Below are 12279 nucleotides of genomic sequence, written 5' to 3'. Positions count from 1 at the left end.
CTTCCTCTCTAGCAAGGAAATATAATATGGGATTCCGGTACGCAGGTTTAGACTTGTGCTATTAACTGCTGAGAAATCCATATGGTAATGAAATATTTAGTAATTTATTATTACATTTGAGCTCTAAAAATAGATACGTTGATAATTAACCCTGATTTTTTCCCCTCATAAAATAACATTAAAGACCAAATATTTCCCTTCTGCTAGAGCCCCTCACACCAGAGGAAAAATAAATCTTACCTTATACTCATTACCATCTTGCACACAAACCCCCTTAGGCTCTACAAACAAAGAGAAGGCGATTATTAAAAAGCTTTAGATTGTTTTTAAAAACCATGCAACTGTATATTTAAAATTGTAACCTTTTCTATAGCTGCCTAGCATACTTTTCTCTGTTTGGCAGAACTGCAGCTCACAGCATCCAAGACCAATGGTGCTGCTGAATAGGTCTGCTGGGAATTGCAGTCCAACATTTGGAAGTCTGTGCAATTCCCACCCCTCATTTACTGGACAGTTTTAAAAGAATAAAGAATTGTACACTGTAAATTAATTGGACTGATTGGATTGCTGGATGGCTGTCTCATTTCCCTTCCATTATTGCTAGTGGTGAAGAGACAGGACTGTTAGCACCAAAGGTCACCCATTCAGCTCTGGGAAATGGCAGCAATCAATAGAAAATGTTTTAAGGGGAAAGCTTGAGTGAATTCAAGACTGGGTGTTGTGTGGTTTCTGGGCTGTATGGCCATGTTCTAGCAGCATTTTCTCCTGATGTTTCACCTGCATTGGTGACTGGCATCTTCAGAGGATCCACAGACTGATGAGAATCCCTTGAAAATGCCAGCTACAGATGCAGGTGAAACATCAGGAGAAAATGCTGCTAGAATACGGCCATACAGCCTGGAAACCACACAACACCCCAGTGGTTCCGACCATGAAAACCTTCAACAATACATTGATTTTTTGGATTTTCTATTTCTATTTTCATTTGATTAATTGGTTGATTTCAGCTGATTGGGTGGCATTGAAAGAGAGTCTGTCGTGTATTCTGAAATATAATGGTTTGATTGGGACTGAACTTTATATTTCTCTAAAAGTTGTCTTCTTTTATGGCCCTTCCACACAGACATATAATTCATAACATCAAGGCTGAAAATCCCACAATATCTGCTTTGAAGTGGGTTATCTGAGTCCACACGGCCATATATTCTAGTTCAAAGCAGAAAATGTGGCATTTTATTCAGCTGTGTGGAAGGACCCTTAAAGGTACTTTTCCAATCTAAATAAACCAATTCTTGGGAAAAGGTGAAAACAATTCCATAAAACTGGAAACTCAGCGTTACTAATTTTTCACAGGGAGTAGGTAAAACCCGTCATGTTTAACTGTGGTTCCAGTTGTACAATCTTCTGCTGAAGTGTATGTGGGCTGTAATCTAGGGACAATAACACAGACATCCCTCCCATTACAAATAGATGAACCTGCTCCTCAGTAAACATACTTACAATTAGAGTGTTAAACTTATGGTTTTCATTTTTCCAAAGTCAATTAAAATGGACTTACTGCATTCATAAACAGGGCAACAGCCACCTACAGGAACCTCAGAAGAAGCTTGAAACCCTGGTGGACAATCAGGAGGCTTAGTTGAGCAGTCACTGGAATTGCACACTGTGAAACAAAAAGAATAACAATGAAATACCAGGGATAACTGGATCTCTTCCTAAATAATCCTGATCCAAGATGTCTAAAGGGGGCAGGGGCTGTGCATCTTGCAAATCATTTCTGTGTTGAAATCTTTCCTATTGTTAGCATTTTTATCCAGGTGTTATTTTAATAGAATACCCTTGTTGACTTGTTTTCTCCATATTAAAAAAAACCCTGCAAGTGATTTACACCTGAAACCAAAACTCCTTCTGACTTGTCTGTCCACATGGACAGGGCCCCTTCAGCTGTATCCTAGCAGCTTGAAACTGGTGGTAACAGGACATAAGGGTCATACATTGTTTATCATTCCCATAAGATTACTCCAGTACAGATATTTCAATTACAAACAGCAACCAATAAGGACTTACCACATCTGGTAGTAGAACAACACTTGTCACCAGGATTGACTTCAGTGATCTTGTAGAATCCTTCTCCTTCACATGTTCCATTAGTGGATATTGGTGGGCATTGATGGGTCTCACAAATGATGCCACTGCCTCCTTCCAGGCAAATGCAGTCTTTGCAGTCAAACTCAAACTTCTCCCCAAACTGTTATTGAGCCAAAGTAAGCATATAAGGACACAAGTGGCATCACAAGTTACACTTAAAATCTAGTTCTATTGATGAGGGAGTTTTTTGAACATCTGCTATAACTATTGTCAAGATTTCGGAAGAGAGCACAAAGTTTTGGTATGTTTATTAGAGATATATATCTTAGACAGAGGCTCTTGCTAAAAAAACAGTCAAGGCTAGGAAATTTAGGAATTTCCAAAATGCAGTAAAGTAATGGGTGGAGGGTGGTGTAAAACTTTTGAAGATGTAGGTAGTGACAGCAACACAGTAGGCATTCTTTTACTCATTTTCTTCAAACACATTTGCTGTAGTGTTATAATCCACAGCAATGACTGATCTCCTAGTGATAGTTACTCTGCATTTTGTACTAGGGCATGGCAACACTCCTGATCAGTTTTTTTTGTTTTTGTTTTTGTGTCAGGAGTGATTTGAGAAACTGCCCAGTTAACTCCTAACTCAGAAACTGATCAGTTAAGGGGTAATAACAGTCACCACCTCTCAACAGGAGCTTCATTGCCATTCCTATTGGTTGGCTAATATAAACGACACTTTGTCTTAACCTCATGAAAATACAATTCAGTATTATCATAAGCTATGGTACTCTTTTAACATTGTCATGTCCATTGATGGCTTTTAAAATGTTCTTTCAAAAATCTCAATCTTCTTCCATAATAAAAAAAGAGGTATAATCAATCTTGGCAAGCAATTTTTGTTCAGACCAAATGATGCTACATACTCCGAAATGATAATTATTGTAGCTTTCTATTGGAACATCTCTCTAAATAGATTGACAATATTTTGACCATGTGACCAGGAAGATACTTAGAATTCAGTAGAAAGTGAGCACAGAAAAAACAGGCATATGCCTTACCTTCCTGGGTACATTATCTGGGCCAACACATCCTGCAAGTGAATAGAGAAGGATACTATTACAATTGCCATAATCCCAAATGGTGGCTTAATAGCCAGTGATTTACATGTCTACTCAGAAGTAGGCATCACTGAGGTTTGGGGCTTACTTCTGGGTAAATGGAAATAGAAATGTGGCCTAAGTGTGTTTGAGAGAAAGAAGAATTAGAACTAAAACATACCACAGGTTTTCACACAGACATCCACCGCAGCATCATAAAGTACTGTCCCATCTGGGCAGAAACAGCCTTCTCTTAGCTGTGTATCGTTGCGTCCTATTACACTACAAGATATTAACATTTCAGAAAATCAGGTTTATTTGCATATGTATTATCAACAGAGATATACCTCTGTATAAGTGTACAAATTTAATATCTGGATCATATATTACACTATATTTGCAGGATGTGCTTGCCCCTGATCCCACCATAAATACTGTATTCCTGGCCAGATGAATGTGTGATATTATGTAAACAGATCTTATGAATCTGTGGTTTCCAGGCCAGACACAGTACTTTCAAAACTGCCCAGCATTTATAAATATTGGGTTTTGCGGACTCTTAAATGCATTCTATGCTTACCAATGAACCATAAACTTATTACATTCTTCCCTGCAGGTAAACAGTAATGAGAATTGATTTTCAGGAAAAAAAAATTACCCTGATTTGCAAGTTTCTTCTTGAGAAGAAGCACATGCTTTGTAAACTTTGTTAGATGGACACTCGACGGCTAGAATAAAAAGGGGAGAAAGATAAAATTAGAGATTCAGCAAAATCAGTACCAGTAATATCTGTATCTACTTCTATATGTTGACATTCAGAATCCACCAAACAGGAAGCCAGTGGCTCATAGACAGAGAGAAAATTGCAAGAGTGATCTGTAGGAACATGGAGATAATCTGGCCTATTTGTACTGTTCTGTCCATAGCCTCTCCTCTTTTGATGGCCAGTAATGAGAGCTGATTGCACCTTCCTCCACGAGGCATGCCCAACTGCCTAATCTTTCCTGCATAACCTGACTTAATGAAAAGAAAGGATTATTTTGTATCCTGGGGAAAGCCCGTCCAGTGTCATTAAGAAGAAGCAACAGAAAGAAAAAAGAGGAGAGAATAATTTTGAGTAGTGTATCCCCCATTAACCTTGTCACTCAGCTGCTGCCCATCCTTAGGGCAGCAAAGATTTTGATCCCATCCAAACATCTGGGAATTAGTACAGTATCATAGAATAACATAGCATGTTCTAAGTAGTATTACTTTGTGTAATTGTGCTAGTGTAATTATTTTCATTCAGACGTATGTCATTACGAATTGTCATTTGGCATTGAATTCTTTATAGAGCACCTGTTGCCACTGCAACCATGGCAGCTGCCATTTTCTAGATGTGATAAATCTCATTGTGAGACCTTGATATTTCATAATCTTTTCCCAATCTTTGTCTACAATCCTGCTGTGACTTGGAATTGTGACATCTCTCATTGAGAAACTTTCTCACACAGAGAAAAGCATGAGATTGCAAATCTTGGCATCACATTATAGTTTATTTGGCACTGTGCTGTTTGGACTAAGATAATCAATAGTGTTTGAGGGAAACCTTTGGTAAAGACATGTAGTCTACTATCATCCTAACATTTCTGGATAAGCCTTATAGAGACATATACTTACGACATGAGCCATTGGTGTAGCTTCTCCAGTCAATGCAAACACCTTGGTCTGCACAGATTGCTGCATAGATATGAAGACTTGCACATTCCATTTTACGCCCAGGAACAAAACAGCTGTCGTATTTACAGGCTGCATAGTAGTTTGCAAAATTTACAGCAGCATGGCATTTCCCGAATACGCTAGATGGAGAGAAAAAGATAATGCATATAAAGTGCAGAATGGTCTGTGCTTATTTCATCAAGGAAACAGTTAAATCTCTATGCACTTCACATAGAGACTAATGTGCTTAGAGAGTTAATTCAGCAAAGAAACTCTCCCTGTACACCTCACACTATCAGAAGGCAAGAAGGAGAACATTCTTTAGAATGGAAACAGATTGCAGTTTGCTCCATCGGAGAGGAGTGGGTTCTTCCCTGCTTCATGCAGCCTCCAGAGCTTCACAGGTTCCACTAATGAAGAAAGAGATTTTTATAGACCTATTTGCAGCATAGGAGGAGAAAAGAGACATGCCTTCTCTCTGAGATAAGGCCTTGAGGATACTAATGGGCAGGCTAAGGACATCCAATCCTCCTGATAAGGCTCATGATCTAAAATTATCAAGAAGGGTAACAGAGTTCTCTGCATATTATGTTTGCATTATAGAATGCTGACAACCTAAAGAGTAAAAGCCCAAACTATAACCAAGAGCAAGATGGATGATGTTATCCTTGAAGTGACTGGCTTGACCTTGAAGGAGTTGGGGGTGGCGATGCCTGAAAGGGAGCTCTGGCATGCGCTGGTCCATGAGGTCATGAAAAGTCAGAAACTACTGAAGGAATAAACAACAACATAACAGAGATGTGTGGAATCTCTGATTATATACTTCTTATAAACTTTGGAGCCAAATTCTTTTGAATTTACTCTACCATAAATCAGTTGGATTTTTTTCAAATATTTATATAATAAAATCAATTTGAATGTGCAATAATTATGACTAGTAGCAACTGATGGTGGTGCTGATGATGATTTCTTCAAGGCAGGGAATAATAAAAAATATATAAAACATAATATCAGCTAAAATGACATATTAAACCTATATATTAAAAAACCCTCCAATAAATACTTTAAAACCATAATTTAAAAATAACCAGGATAAGCTTTCTGGAAGAGACAGATCTTTACTACTGCTTTCAACTCAGCATATCAAGCTGAGAAATCTCTTTTAATAGGTCACAGACTACAGAGAGGCTGAAGAAAATGACCTCTGGGTAACAGGCAGCCTTGCTTGGACTGACTGAGGGTCCTTCCAGACAGGCCTTTTATTCCAGAATCCGATCCCAGGTTTTCTGTTTATCCCATCTTATCTGGCAGTGGGGACTCATATAATCCAGTTGAAAGCAGATAACCTGAGATCAGATCCTAGGATATAGGGCCCGTCTGGGGTCCCTTCCACACTAGCTGAATAAAATCTCACATTATTTGTTTTAATCTGGAATACATGGTATTGTGGACACAGTTAACCCAGGGCCGTTCCACATAGCTCTATATCCCAGAATATCAAGGGAGAAAATCCCACAAGATCTGCTTTGAACTGGGTTATCTGAGTCCACACTGCCTTATATTCTAATTCAAAGTAGATAATGTGGGATTTTATTCAGCTGTATGCTTGGGCCCCTAGTTCAAAGCAGATATTGTGGGATTTTCTGCCTTGATATTCTGGGTTATATGGTTGTGTGGAAGGGCCCTGAAGTAGATGCCTCCCATGTAAACAGGATTATATGGAAGAATTCAATCCTGTAGGTTACCTGGACCAAAACCACATGAAGATTTAAAGGCAATAGCCAACATATTGTACTTATACCAGAAATGTAATTTACAATCAGTTGAGTGATTTTAATATTGGTTTAATATGGTTACTCCTAGATATACCAATATCCAATTTAGCTGCCATGTTTTGAAATAACTGAATAATGTTTTGAAATAACTGAAGTTTCCAGACATAGATAGCCCAATGGACAATGCATTGAAGAAATCTGACCTTGAGGTTAGCAGCATCTGCACTACCATCTTAAGCTCTCCAATTCTAGGAAAGGTGCAGCTGGTCTAACGGCCAGAACTAATAATATAAGCTTTCCCGAAATTTGGATTCATCTCCATTATTATTTGAAGGATGGATCCAAGATCATCCACCAGCTGCAAAAAGGTTTTCAGGCAGAGTATAATCTCTTCCAACACTGCTGGACATACCTTCAACCTTAATTTAGGATCCCTTTGTTTTGTCTGGGATTAATTTTGGTTTTTTTCCTAATCTAACTCTACTTTTCCTTTTACTGTTGCTATGGTCATTGCCAAAACTCCATAGTGGCCTCCAAACATGCCACCGTTACTATATTACTGTCAAATTTCAGCAGCAACTGTGCCGGCTCACTGTGATACAGGAAACAACAGTAGCCCCCTCTTATACTATACAGCTATGCAAATGCCATGCAAGGAAATCTACTTCCCCCTTCCTATCAGGAGAGGGAAGAATCAACTGAAATATGCCAGTAGCATAGATGATGGCAGTGTGAATCCTTTCAGTTACCAGTTTTGTAGTTGTGGGGAAAATGCAGGGATGTAGTGCTTATATAGAGTGCAATTGCTCAGCATGATTATTTTGAGGTATGTATTTCAATAATACAAACTTGTACCTTCTTACTTTTCAGTAGGAAATAGTTAAAAACAACAGGGGGAGAATAACAGATATAAAATACACATCTTAAAGGACAAGTCACTTGCCATGGAATAAAACATGTTAGCACTAAATACAATTCTAAAATAAAATCACACAAAATACCAACAAGTAAGTGTAAAGAAAATCAAACTGTATGCAATTAGGAGCACATTCGAATCTATCAAAAGTAAATGCTTGATGTCAAAATAATTAATGTTTTACCTGGTATCCTTTATAAGCTCACAGAGTGGAGAAGGTTGGCAGGTTGGGGGGCGAACTGTTGTTGTTGGAGGTGGTTGGTGAGGGCACTGGGGCTTGTTGGGATCGTTGACAACCCAGTCATCTGCCATGGTTATACAGTTGTCTATAATGGTTCCATTGCGTAGCCTGCAATCATCTTTTTTATTGTTGTTGCATGTGCCTAAGATTGATGACAAGCAGATGAATTAATGGGGAAAACATATTTTATGTATATTTATAATAAATCACAAGAAGGGCTGATGGAACAATAGCTCTAAACTCATATCACAGAGCTTTGCAACTTCTGTGGGGTTTTGTACTCATTCGGGTAATTTCTATAGCCTAGGCTGAGGACCTGACTTCTGTGAATAAAAAGACACAATGGATGAAAGATGTCTTCTATTCCCAATTGTAGGATACACCCTTAATTCTCATCTACAGCTTGTGGCGGGGCACATCTATTGCAGTTGAATATGAGTGAAGAGTGTGATTTTTCTGCTAAAAAGTCCAATGTGATTCTAGGCTGCATCCATAGGAGTATAGTGTCCAGATTGTGGGAATTAATAGTATCAGTCTAGTCTACTTTGGTCAGACTTCATCAGGAATATTGTGTCAAGTTTGTGGCATCACAACCAAACAATGAGCTAAAACAAGTTCACAGCAAGGCAATGAAAATGGTAAAAGTTCTGCAAGCCATGCCTATGAGGAGTGGCTTACGGATATCATGATTCTAATGTGGCTAGATGAACTCTATCACCCTTTCAAAACCTTTTAATATTCCTTTCTTTCATCAAACATAACACTTTTTGCTAAGAAACCCAATATCAGATGTATCAATAAAATCAGTTTACAATATGTTATTTTAAAAGCACAAGCTAAATAATCCTTACCACACTGTCCCTGTGTATTACCACCGAACGTACGATAAGGCAATCTAATAGTGAAGGATACGCCATTGTAAGATACATTCACTCCCAATAAAGGAATTTCCACCAGATAGTTTAGACCTGACTCATAAATGTAGACACCATATTTTCTGAAAGGTAATGCCACAGCCACATCATTCACAGTCACCTGTTTAAGGAAAGGAATAACATAGATAAGCTGCATACAATGTTTACAGGGACATAAGTTATGTTTAAATCTACATTAAAATGTGGAACTGGAACAGAACAAAGAAAAATGAAGGATTAACAATTGTGAATAATTGGTTTCTTGCTTTTAAGGAGTCTATTTTTTTATTTACCATATTTATACCCCGCCCTTCTCATCCCGGAGGGGACTCAGGGCGGCCTTACAACAGGCAGCAATTTGATGCCATCCAGACATATATATGAATAATTACAATTAAAAACTAACAGTTAAAACATAACTTATTAAACATCAATTAATAACCTTATTATCTGTTTGGCTAATTAAAGTAAATATCTAGCTATGCTAAGACAAATTATGTTTCGAAAATGCTCAATGAAACAGTAGCTCTCTTAATTGTGGCAGCAAAATGTTCAATAGTTTGAAAATAGTAACAAGGGCAGGCAGAATGCAGCCATTGCATCACATGTGGTTCTAACTTTTTTTTTTGCAGGCTTCTGACATATCCTCCTATTGTCTCCATTTGGTGGTAACAACCCCCATTAATTCTCTGTTGTCCCACTTTTAAAGCTGCGATTAAAATGTCCCAGGTTCTCTTTTCTTCATTTTCCTCTTTTGTGATCAAATTGTGGTAGTTCAGCAGTTGCAGACTGTTCAATGTACAAAAACTCAATTCAGCAAGAATAAGATAAGAGGAAGGGCTAGAATTTTGTCTTTCCCTTGTAATGAAATGAAATGAAATGAAATGAAACGGTGGGGCCCTTAGGATCCTCTCCAAAACCAAATGTGAAATAAGTAGGCAGTTGTACCTTCCGGGTATTTGACCACAAGAAGGTTGCCAAGGTTACCAAGACCAGAGATAAACACAACATATTAACCCATAGAACTTCAATTTAGGGATTTCTTTCCAGTCCAGCACATATCTTAATAGTATTGAAATATTAGTCAGTCATCTTTGCAGATTTAATTATTTCTTGGAACTCAGGCTGCTGCTTGGAGGGGCAACTCTCTCCCCTGTCTTGATTGGAGCTTTCTGCTGCTGAGCACAATTGTGGGAAATGTAGTTTAGGGCAGGGTCTTTTTAATTCTCTGCCATAGGGTTCCTTGTCTTCCCAAACTACTTTTCCCAGAATTCTGTGCACTCTGTCTCTTTTTCAGTTCACTTAGCTCATCCTGCCCAACTACTTTCCTCATGGTGAGAGGCAGTCTGCCTTTTCTGAATTTAAAGAAGAATGGGGCCTCTGGCTTCGCCTCACTTGCACTGAAAATGAAATTGACTTTAGGAAGCTTCCAAGGATTACAGAACTTAAACAAATGTATTGGGTGTTTCGATTCTTATGTTTCTGTGCCCCCCCCCCCTGTGTTTCTTAATATCTGTTTATCTATACAAACCATACAAATTAAATACGATAAACTATTTTAACACAAAGTTTTGCACATCCCTAGTTAATACCTACCGGTGTTTACAAAGGGCTGTAACCACAGTTATGGTGATGAGGAAAGAAATGGGAAATGGGTACTGCTTGAAGGCATGTCAGTAAGAGATAAAAAGGAGAAGCCATGGCACAAGGTTTTCCTGAGTTGTTGTTAGAGCAAACGTGGAGACAAGGATAAGGAATCCTTCTGAGATCATAATCAATCAGGAGGTGGGTAGCCCACTGCAGAAGGTTGGAGATGTCCATCACTCTTTGCCTAATCAAGAGCTCCAGGGGCATTTTATTGCACACTGATCGTTAATCTAAATGGGGATATGTAGCCAGAGTTGTGCCTGGAATTTCTAAGAATGGGGAAAGCCTTAAATGTGTTTCCATGCTTTAAAAAACCCCTCTAGATCATAATTTGTTTCAGTTCTCAACCAGTAGAATAGGATTATCCATATTAATAACCTGATTTAGAAAAAATGCTGCAACCCCAAATATCTCCCACAGTTCCATACATATATATGCCCTGTAGGAAGACAAAATTAGTAACTGTTGCTAAATCTCAGGAGCCATTCTGTGCTGAAATAAAGGTCATTTTGCTCATACCTCTAATTTCATAGGAATCATTCTGACTGTTTTCACATGCACTTCTTGGGTCTCATGTTTGACAATGAGTGTGCGTGGACAGGAGACAACCTCCCTTGAATCACAGTGGTAATTATCAATATACACTCCAAAGTTGTCAATGGTTTTATGAATCTCTTCCACCAAAGTATAAGTACAATTGCCTTGGTAACTGTAGTAGATGCCATCAAACGTCGTATAATGTGGGTCTCCCCAGCCAGTGCAATAGCCTTTAGAAAGACAAGAGCATTTGATAAGCTTTTTGTCTGGAAGCACACAGAAGAGCATGAATAAAAACTTTGTAACAGTAAAGACGGTATATCCTAACAGCACTCATACTGAAAATAAAATCTACTGAATGTGGAGTTTGATATCGAAAATGGTAACTGACTAGATATAAAATATTGTTGGACTCACTAAAGAAAGTAATGGTCTATCAAACTGAGGATGGTCTATGAAACTATGAATTTCACTGACCTCACCAGACATTTTTGACAAATGATGTGCAACAGCAGCAGAAAAGTAGCAAAGGGGGTCATTTCCACCACTAGAGAAAGCTGCTGCCTCCCAAACTGCTTAGGAGCCAATAGGACTTCCTCTCTTGACATTTCATGCTGTTACCTTCCCAAATGCATTTCCATTATGGTTTGAGATTTGGGGAAATATAGTGTTACTTACACCTTAACAACATAATTAGCTAAGACTCTAAAACAGCTGAAGTCTTTGACCTGCAGTACGGGAAATGCAATTTTCATGTGGCTTTATCTCAGAAAGTATCATGACTTTTCTAATTGTGGTGCACAGAGCAGAAAGTTTAACAAAATGAAAATTGGATAACTATCACACATCAGAAAGTATTGAAAAGAAAAGAAATATGACTTCATAACTCTCTCTGCATGTTTTTATGTATATCTACCTTTATGGGAAGATAACACAGATGGAGGAAAATGAAATAGAGCTTCAAAAATTCCACTTAACAACATCTTCCACTCTTAATTTTTCTGAACATCTGATGCAGTCTTTTTGTACTAGTGATCTCACTGATGCAGCTGAAAATTAGGTGGACAACATTGTCTTCTGATTCTATTGCTCATCAAAAAGAATATCCATATCATTTGCACAGATATCAATGTGTGCTGTCACTAGATTTGCACAAGTTACCCCTTTTCAAAGGAAGAAACTGTGCTAAATGAGAATGGTGCATATGTGTCTCTGTATACATGGCTGACCACATACATTATTTTAGGTACAATGTAGGCTCGGGAAGATGCCTATCCATTCCTCTATCACGAGATACAATGGTGCCACCATGAATGTATGGATAAAGAGTTTCAATGGCATTTCAACCTTTCTATGGTTATCTTCCTGG

The 12279-nt window shown here is 38.2% G+C and overlaps 1 protein-coding gene across 1 annotated transcript in view; it reads right to left on the bottom strand.

Moving 5' to 3' along the window:
* The window catches only part of MUC2 (mucin 2, oligomeric mucus/gel-forming), a 78592-nt gene that overhangs the window by 7508 nt on the left and 58805 nt on the right, over window positions 1-12279 (bottom strand). Inside the window, exons 34-43 of the mRNA XM_067466526.1 lie at window positions 10893-11140; window positions 8664-8847; window positions 7756-7954; window positions 4842-5020; window positions 3841-3910; window positions 3364-3464; window positions 3144-3175; window positions 2068-2248; window positions 1559-1663; window positions 241-281 (exon numbers count right to left, since the gene is read on the bottom strand). Coding sequence (XP_067322627.1) covers window positions 241-281; window positions 1559-1663; window positions 2068-2248; window positions 3144-3175; window positions 3364-3464; window positions 3841-3910; window positions 4842-5020; window positions 7756-7954; window positions 8664-8847; window positions 10893-11140 — 1340 coding nt within the window. The remainder of the gene's footprint in view (window positions 1-240; window positions 282-1558; window positions 1664-2067; window positions 2249-3143; window positions 3176-3363; window positions 3465-3840; window positions 3911-4841; window positions 5021-7755; window positions 7955-8663; window positions 8848-10892; window positions 11141-12279) is intronic.

Source organism: Anolis sagrei, chromosome 1 (genome assembly GCF_037176765.1).
Source record: "Anolis sagrei isolate rAnoSag1 chromosome 1, rAnoSag1.mat, whole genome shotgun sequence".
Lineage (NCBI taxonomy): Eukaryota > Metazoa > Chordata > Lepidosauria > Squamata > Dactyloidae > Anolis > Anolis sagrei.
Note: the sequence above shows the minus strand (reverse complement) of the source record. Positions and strands in the feature narration are given on the sequence as shown.